We start from the raw sequence: 18,632 nt of genomic DNA, 5'->3' as shown, positions 1-18,632 counted from the left end.
AGTCACCTTGCATCAACCTATTTGTGCATGTGACTACACTGAGTTTTGTCTCCGGATAATGTAAGAACCCATTATGGTGACACAGTAAAACCACCTCCCTTGAAGGGCATAGAGCTGTGGTCAACCTACTTAAGTTCCTACAGTGCGATTGTGGACACTGCATGACCTGTGTCAACCCTAACAGTTTTCCAACAATGGTCTGGTCACAGTTTTAAACTCCAGTGCCTAGAGGTCTCAGAGGACAGAAACCTCTGCTCCTGCCTCCCCTTCCCTCCACCTTTAAAAGCCTTGTGTGTTTTTGAAATGCTTCTCCTTATTGCCCACCTTGGTAAGCACACCTAGCAGCTGATCCTTGTTGTGTGTAGCTGCCCAAACAACCATGCTGGCTCCGTACACACAAGGTAGTAAATGTGTTCCTGCCCTCAGTAGACTGGAAGTGTTGGATCTCCTGGGGAGAGAAGAGGTGGTGCAAGCACAGCTGTGGAACAGTCATAAAAAACGTGGACATCTATGAGCAGATTGCACAGGGGATGCAGGAAAAGGGATACAGGAGGGATGAGCAACAGTTCCACGTGAACGCAAAGGAACTTTGCCAGAGATACCGCATGTCTGGAGAAGGCGACAGTGGATGTGATGCTGCCCTGCAGACCTGCCACTTTTACGAGCTGCAGGCCATATTTGGCAGAGACCCCACAGACCACTGTGGAGGTGGAGCCTGAGACAGTGACCCCTACCATAAATAGTAAGGAGGGGAGAAAGGAGAAAGAGGAGGGGGGAGATACAGCAGGGGACACCAACCATGCAGAGCCAGGACCTATTTGAAACTCAGGAGTCTAGCCAGTCCTGCTAGGCAAGCATAGAGGAGCTTGCTGATGAAGGGACGGGAGCTCAGGGAAGCACATGCGTGCATTTTTTCCTTACAATGTTTAAATTTAAAGATAGCACGCAGCTCATTCCCAAGTTAACAAGAGAGGGGTATTGACTTTTCATTGTTTTACTCATATGAGAAGAGGTAGAGGCACAACAAACAGAGGTAGAGTTAGTATCTGTTTTTCATCCCCCTATTGGGTTAGGCGGAGCATAGAGAGTATTTATGGGAATAAGGGAAGGGAGCTTTGAAATTTATTTTGCCCTTTTCTTTGTGACTGTAAAAGTGTAACTGATGCATCAATGTCTTGAGTTTGAAGAAAGCCGGAAACAATAGCTCTCAGAGAAATGAATTGCCCCACTCTAATGGCTGTTAACTCAAATGCCAGTAGGGATACTATAAAGGTCAACGCTGTTAATTTTCATTGCTCATCAAAGCATGTAAGAAAGGAGAGAGAAGCATCATGCAGTCTGCTCAGTGACAGCTCATTTTAGTGCCTTGAGTAGGTGGGTGTGAGAGAGCATCATCATTTACTCCCCCGCAACCCCCATGAAGAAGCCAAGTTCAAGGAGTCCAGCAAAGACCAGACAGTATGCATGATCATATCTGAACATCCGCACAATCTACTGGTAGCCGCATCTAATTTTGGCAGTTCAAGTTGGTGAAGTTTAGAAAAGTACCACAATCTTTTATTTTCCAATTCAGATTTTCCAGATTCTGACCAGCGATGACTCTGTTTCAGTGATGAATGTATGTTGTTTGTAAAGCTTTGGGAAGTTTGGAAGCTTTTACAATGAAAGACATCCAACAATGGCCTGTCTACATGATCACAACTGCCCTGTTGGGTAACGTGATGTAATCCCAACTGTGCTATAACAGAGTTTGGTTTTACCTATGCTGATGGGACTTAAATGTTATAACCATATTCAAAAATCATTTTAGATTATTACCATGGAAAAACACAATGTGAACAGATAGACGTATTTTAGGAGGCTGCCTGGGTTTTTGTGGGGTCGTTTTCTTCTCTCTCCACATCAGAACAGGCAAGACAAACGGTGGCCACAACACGACCCCTGACGTGGTTCATCTGGTTGCACAGACCGGCATTCATTATTTGGTTTTGATTTATGGGTGTTTCCAGCTATGCATAATAAGTCCCAGGCAGCACCCCCTCACAGGACACCTTCATGAGCTTGCCCACTGGGGTGCCCCCTCCCTATAGCAGAACATGACATTATGTCCACTTGCGACGCGTCGCCAAAACAGGATGCAAGGCGATGCTCTTTGGCCAGGATGTGACATCATGCTCATGCAACACCACGGTGACAAGGCGTGTTGACATTATAATGGGACCGTGCCCCTGTGCCATCATAGCACTGTGACGTCACACTGGCATGGCTCACCTCTTAAGTTTATCATCTGGCAGGTATTCGATCAGCCTGGATGGGGTTTTTATGAATTTGCCAGTAAGGATTTGCATTATCATCACTATACACTGGGAGAGCTAATGTTCAGAGTCTGTGGCCAGCAAAAGATGCTGCAGCAGCGGTCCAACTTCTGCAGTTTACGAAAATGATGTTATCGGTGTTCTCTCTGTTCTCTCTCCAGATACTCACCGTGGCTGCTGGGGGTTGGGTACAGTTGCCTCGAGGTGGGGTTGGCAGGCTTACCTGGAGGGGAGGCTGAGGCCTGGTGCCTCAGGAGGCTGTTGGCGGTTGCCATGGCAGTTGATGGGAGGGGGAGAGGAGCCGCCAATGGCCCCGCCCACCGGGTGAAAGATACAGGGGACGGTTGAACAGCCTCGGGCCCTTCCTGTCAAGTTCTACCCAGCTGACTAAGTGCCCCCATAGGCTGGCTCTAACACTGGCACCACCCACTTGGTCCCTTCGACCAATGACTGCCTGGCTGCGCGAAACGTCACCGATCACCGCTTTGGAGGCCCTGCTGGGCTCCTACCCCAGCCCCGCCCTCCAAGGGGCTCTCTGTCTTCTCTTTGGCTGATCTGCCTCCTCCCCTCCCCTCCCCTCTCCTGACAGATCGTTCCATGCGTGCATGACGTCACCGCGCTCGGGACGCGACCAATGAGCGCTGGGCTGCGGGGCGGGGGCACCGTGACGACGCAAGTGGCGTCGCTTCAGGGGGGAAGAAGTCGGAAGCGGCAGCGGAGCCTGAAGCAGCTGCTGTGTTACCATGGGGGCCGTGCTGGGGGTCTGTTCGCTGGCCAGCTGGGTGAGTGGCGGGGTGGCCTCCCCTGAAGGGTGCTGACGGCGACCGGTGGGGGTGCGAGCTCCGCCCATCGTGTGGGCCCCCGTATGATCCGTGCAGAGAAAATGCTGCCCCGCCCTCTTGCCCCCCCCCATCACCGGGGGGATGCGGCTGTGAGGCCTGGTCGCCCGGGGGAGGGGGGGGTGTTATTACCGCCGCTAACGCTCGTCTCCAGGCCCGGAGACCCCCACCCCGAGCTCTGCGTCCTAGTGTCGCTGGCTACTAGCGGGGCTCTGCTGTGTCTGGCGCTGAGCCACGTATCGCGGCTGTTCGGGGGGCGCCTTCAGGCAGTGGCCGAACTTCGAGCCCTTGTGTACGGCGCTGTACGGTCACATAGCGAGAGGCAGGCCCAGCCCCCAGGAGCTGCTAGGCTCAGGAGCTGATAGGCAGGCGGTGGGGGGGAGGGATGTGACATTGATCAGTGGTACTTGGCAAATGTCCCGAGGGATCCAGGGGACTTCTTGCTGTAGCTCAGGGGTTTCCTGACTCATTTCGAATACTATAGACATTGTTTGTTTATTTGTGGGAAGTCCGTCCTCGTGTTTGTAATCTCACGAGGCGTAACACAGGAAGTAATCATTGTGTTATCAACAACACACACTGCTCTGAGGACATAGCAGAGGCTCATTTGGGTTATTGTAGGGCAAAGCCCATAAACTAGGGGAGACATTGGGGGGGGTAAGCTTTTAAAAGTGCTGGTTACTCAGTCTGTTATAATAAAGAATCTTAAACATCTAGTGACACCACTTATGTTGTCTTTGTTGTTACTACGTGCATTTCATTAACCTTAAAACAATGAAAATGTATTTGCTACCCTCACTTTCTAGTTCTCTTGTCTTAGTCCAGTGCTAAGATTGCAAATACTGCAGTGGTATGTCTAAGTTTAAACAAGAACTGTTTTCCTGGAAATTATTGATTTAATTCATTTTTTTGGTGTTGCATTTGTGGGCGTAAATTACTGACAATGAGCTTTGAAATATTTTTAACATGTAGCTAAATAGTTGTAAAACTGTTAGTACGTTTTATGTACTGTTATAAAACACTGGAACCAATTAGGTTGGGTTTTTTCTAAGCTTGATGCTCTTGAAACCACTTTCTAAATAAGAAATTCAGAAACTGGTTTTAAATACAACTTGTTTCCATAATTGATAAATGCTGATAGCAGTAGAGAGAAATGAAAACACTGTCAACCTTTCATAAATAACATCTCCTAAAGCTTCTCTGTAATCAAGAACTTCAAATTTGAGCATGCACCATTCATGAGGAATAGAATCATTCATTGCTGCCCCACTATAACTGTCCCCTGTGTTTTTCCTTCCTATTAGTGGGTCCCTACAGCCTGGTAGCCATTTGTAATAAGTAGAAAGCAAAATAAGTCTTGTGTGTTCGTGCTGAGAAGTGCAGAACTACTTGTTCTGATGTAATTACAGGCCCTGTGACCATACCATATTTCTATAATCTTCTGTTTTGTAAACTAAACTGTATTGTACGTGCATGATTTTATGCCTTGGAGTACTGTTATAAAACTAAAAATATAATCACACGTGTAAAAGGATGGGAGTGCCATCACTTGAGACACATTAAATGAAGATGATAAAGCAATAAAGAATGTACTGTAGAAAAAATGCCATCAAGGTGAATCTTGATGTGTAAATTGATCACTTTGGTCTCTAATTTTTGTGGTAACTTCTGCAGGAAGTGAGTGACTAGGGCTATTAATTTCCAGGGAAGCGGTATTTGGCTGAGTAGGGGACTTTGTTTAATGATGATTAGCCCTTTTGAAAGTGAGGTCTGTATAGGGAAATACCCTTACTGTTCCCATGTTGGTTCTCCAGATTCCATGTCTGTGCAGCGGTGCCTCATGTTTGCTGTGTCGATGTTGTCCAAACAGCAAGAATTCCACGGTGACCCGTCTTATCTATGCCTTCCTCCTTCTTCTCAGTACGCTTGTTGCATGTATCATGCTAGCACCGGGAATGGAAGAGCAGCTGAAAAAGGTATGAATAAGACATTTGTGATCTCCTTTGTAACAAAGCCATGTCCTATGCTAGTAGCCCCCAGTTCTTATTAGCCATGGACTATCTCACACACAAATGCCCAAATAAACTGGAGTTGTTGAAAGGGGGCAATTTCTCAAACAGAGGAAAAATTAACTGTGTTTAGCAATCCAAAGATTTACGAGTGTCACCCATGTGCATAATTGAAATGTAAACTACCGGTAAGTAAATTACTTTTTTTCTTTTAAATTCACATTGTCCTCAGCACAGCACTGTTCAGAGTGCCTGTCACTGTCCTGCAAATTCTCTCTGTAGAGCAGTTCATTCAGATTTTATGTTGCTGGGGAAGGGATTTATGTTACACCATTAATTCAGATGCTCCTGCTGTGGTGATTTAAATCCTTGAATAGGAAGAACACCTGTCCCAACTGGAGATAGGATCCTGTTAGGATGGTGGTTGGAAAAGAGGATTCCAAGACTTGGGGCAACAAAAATATTAATTGACCAGAACTATTAACTGAGTTCTGCCAAAAAGTCAGTTGTCTGTTCAGAAGTGAGGTGCCATTGAGGCTGCCACGCAGGAGTGGGCAAAGGAATATAATGGAGACTTGCCACAATATATATGGAATGGTTTTCTGTTTGGCTCCTAGTCTGAAATATCTATTTCACTTTTGTGACACTTGGGCATCTCAAGCCTAGAGAATGAGGATACCAAATTAACATCCTTGCTCTAAGCCTTACACACTGATACTTTCCTTTTGGGTAAATTAGTTACTCTCTATATGTCTTGGTTATGCAGTGATAGGGGGAGGAAAAGGTGACACTAGGAACAAATCTGATCTCGGCCTGTGGACCAGATGCAAAGCCTTTTCTCACAATGGCCACCAGAGGGAAGCTGGCTGAGACCCTTGGATTATTTGTGTATTCCACATATTTGTGACTGCAGTCTTAGAGAACTGCAAGTTACAAGTCTCTTTTTATCCAGGTGCCTGGATTTTGTGATGAGGGGCTTCATACCCGGCTACCACACATGAATGGCTTTGTCAACTGCGATGTGCTGGTTGGATACAGGGCTGTCTATCGAATCAGCTTTGCCATGGCAGTGTTCTTCTTCATTTTCTCTCTTCTTATGATACAAGTGAAAACGAGTAACGATCCGAGAGCCTCAGTGCACAATGGGTATGTAGGCATTGTATTGACTTGCCTGTTAACTTGCTTCGTCTCTCTTACTAATTTCTTCCCCAGATAGTGACAGATTCCTTAGATGTATGTGGATGAACAGCCTGGACTGAGTCCTTTAGTTCCTTTGCTGATTGCTTAGAGCACTGCTTCTGAAAGTGTGTAGGTAACCAAGATCCCTAGGAAGCCTCCTACTTGCACTGCTTTTCTAAAGTACTGATAATTAGAAGCTGAAACATTATGCCTTGAAATCAGCTAACTCACCTGTTCTGTTATTTTCCCAAACACATATAATTCTCTGGAGTCTGGCGTTCATTTGAAACTGCCATCTTTTTTAAAAAGGGAGATAAAGATGGAGTGGAAAGGGAGACTCTTGACAAATATATTTTTAGTATACCTTAATTAAAATAAACCTTTTAAAATAACGGAGACTTTGTTAAACGTTTTCTTATTTAACATTCTCTCTCTAGGCTAAAGCACTGAATAGTTATAGATATTATTTCATCACCAAGAACTCATTTGGGTGTATATGTACCCTGTCTAATAACGATGGAACAGAATTGTATTCAGTCTATTTGGGGATGCTCTGAGATGGTCTTTTCACACAGGAGACTGCCAAATAAGAGTGGTCTTTTGAAACCTGTACATGCTTGGACAATCACGTCTGTTAATCAACCATATTTTGTTCACTTAAAACAGGGTTCATTGTACAGATAGAGGACCAACACTGTCAAACATGTTTGTCTTTTTATTTTAAAAAGGTTCTGGTTCTTCAAAATAGCTGCCATAGTTGGTATCATGGTTGGAGCCTTTTACATTCCTGAAGGGCCTTTCACAAGAGGTAAAGTTAATATATAGTCATGGAATCGCTTTTGAAAATACAAACTTTTTCACAAATTACCAGAGGTTATAGTTGGTGCATTCCAAGTTATGGTTATTGTAGAATACATACAGTGCAACCCCATTTCCTTGGAATGTTCTGGTAATTAGGGAAGTTACGAGGTAAGCAGTACATGGGGCATAGCTGCAGTGCTGTTTCAGATAAACGGGGTGGAGCTCCATATTTATAGTTAAATACCTTAATTATTTTAAGTGTTTTTATGACTGACTAAATCTTCGTTTCTCTTCTGTCACTGTTCATATTAGTAGATGTCGGGAAAGACTTTGTTTCCCAAGGTATTTAAGAACTTCCTAAAGGCCTTTGCAGAAGATCCCTATCTTCTTCAGTCAGCTATTCTAAGGAAGTGTTTACCTATGACTAGTACTGTTTGCATCCATTTTGTAGGATTGTTGGGGAGTTAAATCACCTTTCATAAACTTCAGTGGTCACTTATGGACATGAAAATAGTGTCTTACATTAAATATTGAATTCTTCTCTCTGAAAACACTTTGGGCTCAATCTTGCAAATACTTAGCACGTACTTCAGTGTGACTCAAATTAAGCAAGTGAAACTACTTGCATGCTCTAGATCCAAGTACATGTGTAAGTATTTGCAGGATCGATACCATAGAGTATTAAGGGACTGAATTTCCAGGCTATATTTTCACTATTCCTTTAAAAAGCTGATAAGCCAGTTTATTGGTTAATCTGAGGCTAGTTTTTTCTACCTAGTAAAATACAAATTATGAGAAATAACTGTAACTTAATACCCTTCAATGTCTTTTCTAGCATGGTTTATTATTGGCACTCTTGGAGCCTTTTGCTTTATCCTCATCCAGCTGGTGCTGCTTGTGGACTTTGCTCACTCCTGGAATGAGTCCTGGGTTGAGCGAATGGAGGAAGGAAACTCCAGGTGTTGGTATGTGGGTAGGTATCTAAATCAGAGAATGCAAAACATAACTAGAAGAAACAAACAATGAGTACATAGCCTCTTACAGCCCTGCCACTGTGTACGTGCTGTTCTCTGATCTGCATCCTACAACTGAAACTCCAGAGTTACCTGAGGAATTAGAAGCTGCAGTGTTGCTCCGCTATAGCTCTATGTACACGCTGGTTCTGGTCTCATTAATTAAAATGGGAAGTAGACCTGTCAGTCACTGTCCATTTTGGTGGTCATAAGAAATAAAATTTAAATTTCTTGCCCAGCTACATAGAGAGGCATGGTCTGAATACAGGGCTAGCAGCCATTGACTCCCTTAATGTCCTCAGGCAAGTCAGCTAAGCTCTTTTCCTTAGTCACCCTGTCTGTATAATGGTGATAACGTGGCTGCACCTCATGCTTGTAGGCTGTTGATGTGATTGTAAATGGCTCCAGTGACACAACCATAACAATTAGCAATTTAACTTAACTATTTTAGCTGAGAACACTAACCTCTGTGGCTCCTTATATTCTAAATAACTTGAAAGAAGGGCACTATAAAAGCACCCAGTCTATGTGGGGTAGAGAGAAAATCTTGCCTCTAAAATTCAGGGCTGGTAAGTGCCCCAGTGGAGAGCCTGCAGAAGTACTTGTTTCCACCCTGTGTTGAGTTAACTTGTCTTTCTTTTTCAGCTTTACTTTCTTGTACAAGCTTGACCTACATCTTGTCGATAATTTCTGTTGTGCTCTTCTATGTATTCTACACGAAACCTGATGGTTGTACTGAGAACAAGTTCTTCATCAGCTTTAATATGATCTTGTGCATTGTTGTCTCCATCATTTCTATCCTTCCGAAAGTTCAGGTACTACATTTTCTATTTTTGGTTAAATCCTTTTGTACACAGACAGCAATATCTTTAAATCTCCTTTGAAGTATACATTCAGAAAAAAATTGTCACAGGATGAGACCATGCTAATTATGTGATTATAAGCAGAAAACTGAGCCTAATGCAATAGTTCCTGAACTATGGACATTTAAGCATTTACTGACCATCTGCAGAAAGCTGGCATGTCACATAATGACAGCTAGAAATCGGCATCATATTAGACACATCTGAAATACAATGCACCAAACTATTTCTTAGTGCACTTAGTGAAAGCAGTTGCTCTGGTTGCCTCAGAGATGCTACAGCTACCATGGATCAGAGGGGAGGCATCCAAGAGATGCTGGGTAAAACTTTCAGCATACCCAAATGACATCAATTGGATTTAGGCTCTTAAGTCATTAAGATGCTTTTGAATACCTTCATGAGATATGGTGCACTATGAAAATTTCTAAGAACCCTTGGCCTCATTAGCAAACAATGAATGATGATAGATTAGTCTTCCTTTGCTCTGATTGTTTGTTGCTGTTGTAAGATACAATGTTGCCCTTTATTATAATTGTGCAACCCTTTTCATTTAATGTGGGTTTCCACATGTGTAAATTGAGGGTTGAATTTGGATGGTTCTATTTTGGGTGATTGTAAACAGGCAAATACTTTGACCTGTTTTGATGTCTGTTAAACAAAAAATAGTTCTGCATCAGGTAGAATACACTTGCTTCAGCTGGTTAAACACCCTTTGAATACTGGGCATATCTGTAGGTCTTGGGTTCTAAAGCTGCTACTCTTCCCCCAAATCTATTTTGAGTCACCACCTCTGCTAATATGCATCAGGGATTACTAGATATTGCTCAGAAGTTATTTGCTAGCCTTGTATTTTGCAAACCTGCTACAGTCAGTCTTGTCATGATTAAGTCAAGCAAGAGCTGTTGATCAAAGATGTTGTGTGCAGTGCATACGTTTGGGTCAAGAGGGATGAACATGTGTCCCTGGCTGGTTTATTACCAGTGTTCTCAACCTCCAAAGATAGACTACCAGTGTGGTTCTCACCCCTGAATTATTTGCTGCCATATATGTAATACATGGCCCTAAACAGTTATGACAAATGTTTTAGTCACTAAATACTCATAGGCAAGACTTTTTAAAGGGTTTAATTGTAGTTACTAGATGTTAGGCAAATCTGCAGCAATTAGGATTAAATCCAGCTCTATCTGAAATGCCTTTTTTGACTCTGGAGGGCATTTTGTCTTTAAACAGGAACATCAACCTCACTCTGGCCTCCTCCAGTCCTCTGTTATTAGTCTCTACACAATGTATCTCACTTGGTCAGCTATGTCTAATGAGCCTGGTAAGCATCTATCTGCCTTGGTAGTAATGTATTCCATTTTTAAAACATATCAGTGGAGTTTACTGTTATCAGAAGCCATTGTGCTGGGATTGCTGGTCAAATGATGCATTTAAGAATCCATGCAACATGTGCATACTCAAGGTGTAGAATTGCTACATAGTCAGGTGGTCATATTCATCTTCTCAATGGCTTTCTTTTGTGTGGCGCATATTGCAGCAATCTATTCTGGAGGTCCCAAAAGACCTGGTTGATGGACAAGGTCTGGACTGAAGTTAATTCTCTAGCCTAGGCTTATATATTGCATTCTCTGAACTCCTTTCTAGTGAACCACAGAACTAAATATTTTGAGAATCAAGCAGTGGGGGGATTGGAATGTGGGAAGGATGGTGTCTGTGCAAAGATCTGAGAAAGGACCTGATTGGAGTACACTAATCTAGTCAAGTGCAGGTGGGAAGACTTCTTGCCATTGACGCTACTGGGGAATCCAAGAGCAATTGGAAGTCCAGAAGGAACTTAAGACTACAAACCTGGCCAACAAGATGACAGGGATGAGTTTTACTAAAAAGCTTGTGCCTGTTTATCTCTTTTTGTAAACCTCTTTCAGATAGAAGCTGCAACCCAAGTTTGTTGAACATCATCACACAGATAACTGCACCCACAATAGCTCCAGCTAATGCAACTGTCATACCTGCTACTCCGGCTCCACCAAAGTCCTTGCAGTGGTGGGATGCACAGAGTATTGTTGGACTTGGTATCTTTGTTCTTTGTCTCCTGTATTCTAGGTAAGATCTGAGTCCCTCAAAGCAGAAACAGGCAGCACTTACCTTCCTTTTGTGGACACTGGGTGGGCTTGTGTATTAAATCTACCTGGCTTGCACATAAGGCTCTGTCTAGCTTCATGTGGGCAAATAAAAATATGAAAGACTAGTAAAACTGTGAGGAGGGTAGAGGCTTCACCAACCTTGTTCTTAATTAGTTGAAGTCTTAAGCTAAAATAGGCTGTAATAGCATGAAGTGGGGAGGGGGATGTTACTTAGTCAGTAGGTAAATAGTAGGAAAGTTGTTTCTGAACTGACCTCCAATCACAATACAAAAACTAAACACATTGGGGTAAGGTGTTTGCCTGGACTGGAAGTTAAGAAGCAGCACCCTGCTTCCACTGATAGCAACTGGAATCTGAGTCTTAAGTTTCCAGCTCTAGCAGGGGCTAGGAGTTAACTTCCTGGTGTGGTACTGCCACCTGCAGTGATATCCACAGCAGTGTCAGGTGCCTCGGGGGGGGAGGAATATGTTCCTATTCCAGAGATTGGGTCTCTGATATGTAACATGGATGGAAATGGATCTAAGGGGCGTTCCTTTTTTTTTTTTTTTTTTTTACCCCTTTGGAAAAATTTCAGTCAATCGCAACACATTTTGAGGATGGAAAAGATTTGACTAGTAGTTATAGTCACTAGTGAAACCCACCCCTGTGTTCTATAGGATGGATTTTTAACTTTTCCTTTTTGGGTCACTTTGCAGCATCCGCTCTTCCAGTAACAGCCAGGTGAACAAGCTGACTTTGTCTGGGAATGACAGTGCCATGCTGGATGATGTGGGAACCGATGGTGCGTCCGTGGAAGATGGAGAAGTTCGTCGGGTCATGGACAATGAGAAAGGGGCAGTTCAGTACAGCTATGCTTTCTTTCACTTCATGTTGCTCCTTGCCTCTCTCTACATCATGATGACACTCACCAACTGGTACAGGTAGGAACAAAATGTTTTTAACTTTTTAAACATAAAAATATATTTGCGAAGGTGGATGAAAGGTGCACCTGCTACCTCAACTCTGGGTGGCTGATCTGACTATCTGTGCAGCTTTAATTCCTGCTGGGAGAGTAACTCTTATGCCCCATTCCCCTTTATATCCAGTGAGTTCACTGGTAGTTTAGGGATTGGAAATCTGAAGGCTACTCCTAAATCAGGGACATCTGTCCTGTGGTTTGAGATCTTCCCTTCATGCTAGTTGCATCAAAGTTGTGGTGGTTAGCTTTTTGTGTTGATGAAATAGGATAGTAAAGAAACAGTAGAAAGCATTAAAGGCATTGACAGTAGAAGTGGGGTGGGTGAGCCTGCATAAAGGATTGTCCAAATTTGTAAGAGCGGAAGATACCAGACTGACTAGTAGATTTTTCTTCAGATTCCTGTGGCTGTGCATCTTTCCTCCGGTTGGCATAATGAGTTAGTCAGGGACTCTGTCCTTTGAAAAGTTTGGTTCTGCCCAGCTTGAGATTGAGAAGACAAACAGGAGAAGGACTGTTGGCAGCTACAGACATGGAAGCCACTTATGTGGTGAGGGTTCCCCCAGAGCTACTGAGACTATGCATCTTGAGGCTGTGCCCCCACTACCTACTTATTGCCTTTTTCTTGTGATTAGCTGACCTACTACATGGGGTGGTCTTGCATTTTCTCATTTAGTGGAGGAACAGCTGCCTGAAATGAAGAACTGAAGTTGGTTAACTGGCTGTGGGGTCAATTTTAAGAGTGGTGATGCATAAACAAACATACATAGGCTGGGACATACTGAGACTAGGTGGCAGGACATGTCTAAAGTTCTGAAAGGAGGGACTTTGCAGTTTAGGGTCTTCACTTATAAGACAAGGAGCCTTTTTGGAAATGATGATGGAGTTGTTCCAAACATGTTGCACCTTCAATTCAGTAAAAGTGCAGAGAGGGTGGCAGGAGGAGGCTTGTCATTAACAACTATTTTTCCATTGTTACAGCCCTGATGCAGACTTCAAAACTATGACAAGCAAGTGGCCAGCCGTGTGGGTGAAGATCACTTCAAGCTGGGTCTGCCTCCTTCTCTATGTCTGGACCTTAGTGGCTCCTCTTGTCCTTACCAATCGGGACTTCACTTAAATGACTGTGCTTGTCTGAGATTATGAAAATGCCTGAAGTTCCTCTGCTGAAAGCCAAAATGTTATGTATTGCTTCAGTTATTTCTTGAAACTAAAGGAAATGCATCTTTTCATGTTCCATGCAGGTGGATAGAAACTGCTGGATTATGTAATGCTTGATGTAGTATCTAAACTACAATAATTTTGATACTATTTTATTTTAACCTATATGTGAGGTTAGCTATTAGTGCATTTTTGAAATCTACTACAGATGTGGTGGTGGTGGTGTACAGCACAGAAGAAAAACACTTGTTGTATCCATTAGATCCAACAGAATATTGAAGAGAACAATTAAACACAAAGTAATATATTTTAAAGAACAAGCTGTGTTCAGCATAATGCACTAAATGCTTCAGTATGTGGAAGTGTAAGCCATACTGTGCAAGTTTCTACATTCCATTGTCTAAAAGAACGCCCTCCTGTTTGTGGGCAGAAGCTTATACATTCACTACAAGACCAATATCTTGAAGATGTGTAGCTGTTAACTCTAATTCCTGTTCCCAGAATAATACTTTTAGATTTTATGGAAACTATGCTTCTTGATTTAGTATATTTGCCAAATATTTTAACTTTGATTTAACTCTAAACTAATCAGATACTTCTGTTATTTCAAATTAAAATTATGCTGGAAAAACCTGTTTTTTTATTAAGTCTCAATTTGTCTGAGCTTGAATGAGTTAATACCCATGAAATTGTCAATATTTTCATGATAAATGCATTTGATTAAAATATAGATTAACTGTTCAAAGCATCTTTCAAACTCTGTTCCAGGTAGGTTCAGGGATTGGGGCAGCAAGTTCATAATCTCCTGTGATATTTTGAATTACAGGGCAGCTAATACAGCTGCTGAAGTTACAAGTCATGTGATAGGATATGTGGTGCCTAGAAATTAATGGCTCAAGTGGTGTGTCATATGACTTAATCTATGCTCTGATCAAACATGGTGACTACACCCTCAATACAATCCTCTGATGCTGAAGCACATGTTGGATGGTGAGTTTGTGATGAGCACACTTACAAAACACATAGCAAAGCGGACTTAGTTTTTTTTACTGCAGCCTATTACAATTAGACCCCTAACACTAGTTATTTCATGTCTTATTTTTAGCTTTTTACTGCATCCTAGTGCACATACAATATTAAAGTGACAATTCAGGCCTAAGAGTGTTTAAGTTTCTCAGCATGTCCACTTTTCTTGTAATTTGGCCTGGTCATGGTGTCAATAAGTGCTATAACAAAGGACACTACACACAACTGTGTGGGCTGGTAAGGAAGGAGAGTGGATGGAAAAGCTAGACAAGACAAAGGCTACCCATTATCTTCTATCCTACATCCACTACTAAAGTACAATTATCAATACATTAAAAGGTTATCTGACTGCTATTAGGACTCCCTTTTTATTTAATGTAGTTGTAGATACTAGGCTACAGATGTTCATTTCATATTCTATCCTGGATGGTGCATGGTGTGCAGCACACTCACTAGCCTACTTCAGTTACTAAATGCTGTCTATTAATGTTGGATTTTTATCTCCTATTAAGGGTACTCTTAAATATGCTTAGTTAATTAGTTGGAATAGACATGTCTTTTTGCATCTCAGCAGATTCAGGTCACATCTTACTTTCACCTATGAAGATTCCCAGACACTGTTTAATTAGAATGGCCAAATGGCATTTCAGTTGAGCTAACTAAGCCGACTTTAGCATTCAAGTTGATCGTACTTTTTGTTTGATTATTCAAACTTCAACCATCCTAGTAGACATCTTGCTTGAAGCATTGGCCTCATGTCTATATATCTAAGAATCAAGATTTCCAATTTGCCTGAGTAGGTGTGTAGCAGCTCACACTCAGTTTAGTACAACTTAAATACAAATGCAAGACCACTTTGCTTTCAGCCTCTTGAGGGGGAAAAAGTCTGATTCGCCAGAGTGAAATAAGTTTTAAGTTGCATCTTTTAGGTTAGATGTCACTGAATCACTCCTAACTTGGAAAAGGGTATTGTACATGTACACTTAAACTGAACTAGATTCTGTTATGGTAGAATTATTTAATACCCAATCATGCATAATAAAAGTACATACTTTGACCACTCCATTTTATAAAATGCAATATAAAAATAAACATTTTATCAAAATAAGATGTATATTAAACCCAACAACGTTAGGGCCACTTAAACCAAAAAGCAAAATAATCATTTGAACAATCATGTATATTACGGAACTTGTGCCAAAACACCCTCATTCCCTGAAAAAAGACCTCTGTATATATAACACCTATTTGCCCTAGTATAAATTCAAGTATTTTATTTACAGTATGCAATTAACTTTTGTCCTACTTCCTGTGAGACAGTCAAAGTTGCCCAAGGCAGTTTGAGCACCTTCCTCAGTTACTGCCTAGCCAGAATTGTTACTTCTGACATTGTCCTCACTCAGCTAGCTTCCCATGGAACCGATTTTTAGAAAAGTTTAGTTGAAACAGCCAGATTATGTTAATTCTAATACTGAAGGGATTTTTTTGAACTAACTCCCTTGCTCTTCCTTACCTCCTACTTTAAAGATGAGTAACTAGAACTGTGGGCCTGTTAGCATTATAAAACTAAATGGGTAGCATATTTGACATCAGCCTGAGCCAAAAGGGCTGACCGTCATTAAAGGGCTTGACAGCTCAACTTTTCTACAAAGTTTTTTTTTTTTTTTAAATAGTGCGTTAGGTACCAAAATATTAACAGCTTCCAGATGTTAAGCTGTAGTTCATCTTGTGAGAGTCTACACTTTCTCTAGGAAGACAAGCAAAGCATCGGCCCCCATGAGGGAATTAGGAAAAGTTATAGCTGACAGTAATGGATAACATACTGGCTTTGTCTACTTATGCTGTATTACTGATGACAGAGCTATAATGAATTTAAAAGCTAGGTTCCAAAGAGTCTTTAACAACTCCAAAACAAAAGTTCTGCTGAGAGGAAAACTTAAGTCTCTATCTACAAGTAAGATGAGCAAAGCTATTTTAAGGATAAAGTACAACAAACTGGCAATTTGTCTTCCAAGGAAGACCTTGGTTTGAGGCTACACATAAAATATGATAACCAAACTAGAATTCAAGGCAGGCCACAGTGCAAAAGCATTGAAAAAAATCAGATGTTGCCCTGGTTGCTGGAGACTTCTGACCCCCTAATCCTTTTTAAGGAGGAAGCTAAGTTTTCTAACATGGAGCTTTTTCTCTTCAGTAGTTACCAAACTGGTTGAGAGCAGTTCCACTTAGGCTACGTCTACACTGCACCCTGGTGGCATGCAGGGCAGAGGTAGCTACATGCCACAGTGAAAAGCAGACTGCATCCACACTGGTGTGTAGCTACACATGTGAAGGAAAGGCTCTGGGAGCTCCTCAGTGCCAAAGCCTTTCACTGCTTTAGGGAAAGACTAGCAGCAGGACACTATGCTGCTAAAAATAGCAGTGAGTGGGGAGGTACCATGTGGGCAAGTAGGATACATATGCACCAGCTTTAGGCATGTCCTTCCTCTACTCACCTAAGGAGTACTTCATCAGCTATGCTGCTTTTTATACTAGTGCTAGGGAGAAATGCAGTGTAGATGTAGCCTGAGAGGGGAAACCACCCAACAATGAAAGAGGAAGAATAAAGCCTGCCATGCACCCAATTCAAAGACAGATGCTGTATCCTGGAGGGTTTTTTTTTAATTTTGGTGGTGGACAGAGGGAAATTAGTAGTCGGCATGCACTCAAACCATCCAAGACACCCCAACACATTTTTGGCAGTTAATTGAGTTAAGTTGACAATTATGGTTTTAAGCAAAGCTATGCCACATTTTGATTATTTTGCTAGGTGGAAGAAGAGCTGGATTTATCTCCACAGTAAAGGCAAGCAACATGAAGGTTAAGCACTGCACAGTAGATCTGAGAGGAAAGTTTTGCTCAAATGAAGAGACACTAGCCAGCACTGCATTTCTGCCAGGTCTGCACAAAAGTTGGGGCCTGATAGATTGTTAATGACAGGAATGATATTTCTCACCTAAAATACTTTCCCCCATGAAAATTAAGTCTAGTATAGAAAGGGGCAGGGGCTGCCATGCATTGATGTTAGAGGCAGGAGAGTCTCTCCTACTATCCTTCATACCTAAAAAGGGGAAGGAAAGAAGAAAGCTATATTCTCTCTCAATAGATTCCTGCCAGCTCTCCAGTATAAGTGGTCTGTTAAAGTCTTTCTGTTCAAGTGACAGCATATTAACTTCTTGTCCTCACTGGAGCTATGAACTGCTAATTGGAAAAAGCTTTAGACTTTATTCCTTTCAAAACCCAATCCCACTCTTCTATTGCTTGAATAAAAGAGCTAGCATTTTACCAAGCCAGGGAGCTGTGATTTCCCTAATCTAGTCCTTCCCAAACTCTTTTTGGCAACAAAGTCATGCTATGGTGTAATCTAGGAAGAGACATTCAAACAAGCACAGTTTGGCACTCAGAAAAAGGATGGTCCAACTCCTTGAGACCATGCATTTCATATTTACAGTAAGATAACCGGTCCCTGTTTCCCACTTGGCACTCAGTAAAAAGATTTACCCTCCCAACCTCTCTCCCTCCAACCCCCCCAAAAGAAATTCCAGCCATTTTAAAAGTGCTATAAAGATGAGGTGTTTGATTACAATCAGTGTTCTTGTCCACTGACATACCCTTTTAAATAACGGGGTGTGCTTTCCTGGCTGTAATGAGGTTTCACCTTTGCACTATTTATATAGTGCATGACATGTGCAAAGATAATGTGCTCAGAGTTCATTTAAAGTTCAATACCATGACACAATGAATTTGGGGAATAGCCTACACAGATGCAGGACATGTTAACCTCATTTGACATTAGAACTAAGAATCTAAAGCACTGGAACACACCCTAAGCTTAAGCCCTACAGAACTGACCAAAGTTTAAACTTTACAAAAGAAGCTGCCATCCAAAGAGAAGGGGATGACAAATAGCAACTGTTACTTAAACCAGGACAGACATGAACAGAGAACAACTGCAATACAACAAATCTGAACATTCTTAAAAATATCCGTCTGCATTTGGTTTACGAAGACTCCGATTCAAAAATTCTATCCAAAGTAATGTAGCTCAAGAACTAAAGTGTTTTCTCGTACTTAATATTGCCTTCTATAGATGCTACCTGCTACAAAATCTTTCCACATAAGTTCTATTTAAGTTACTTAGGGAAGTTGAAAAGTAAGGCAGGGCATCAAAGCGACCAACCGAAGGAAAGAGCAACTGATTATATCTGAGCCATGCTGAATATGAGTGAATGACCTCACTCCTTCTCAGGTTGTCTATATTGTTGTCAATATTCAAAGTTGCATCTTA

General features: G+C 42.0%; 1 protein-coding gene across 1 annotated transcript; it reads left to right on the top strand.

Annotated features, from left to right (window-relative positions):
* The first annotated feature begins 3,011 nt into the window (after positions 1-3,011).
* Positions 3,012-13,910, top strand: SERINC3 (serine incorporator 3). Its single transcript, XM_024215079.2, has 10 exons — positions 3,012-3,097; positions 4,969-5,130; positions 6,116-6,309; positions 7,071-7,150; positions 7,979-8,116; positions 8,802-8,971; positions 10,250-10,340; positions 10,945-11,122; positions 11,859-12,083; positions 13,100-13,910. Exons 1-10 carry the CDS (start codon positions 3,059-3,061, stop codon positions 13,236-13,238), a joined length of 1,416 nt encoding a protein of 471 aa, XP_024070847.1. The 5' UTR covers positions 3,012-3,058; the 3' UTR covers positions 13,239-13,910.
* The last annotated feature ends 4,722 nt before the right edge of the window (positions 13,911-18,632 follow it).

This window comes from Terrapene carolina, unplaced genomic scaffold (genome assembly GCF_002925995.2).
Source record: "Terrapene carolina triunguis isolate 2854851 unplaced genomic scaffold, T_m_triunguis-2.0 Scaffold130, whole genome shotgun sequence".
Classification (NCBI taxonomy): Eukaryota; Metazoa; Chordata; order Testudines; family Emydidae; genus Terrapene; species Terrapene triunguis.
Note: the sequence above shows the minus strand (reverse complement) of the source record. Positions and strands in the feature narration are given on the sequence as shown.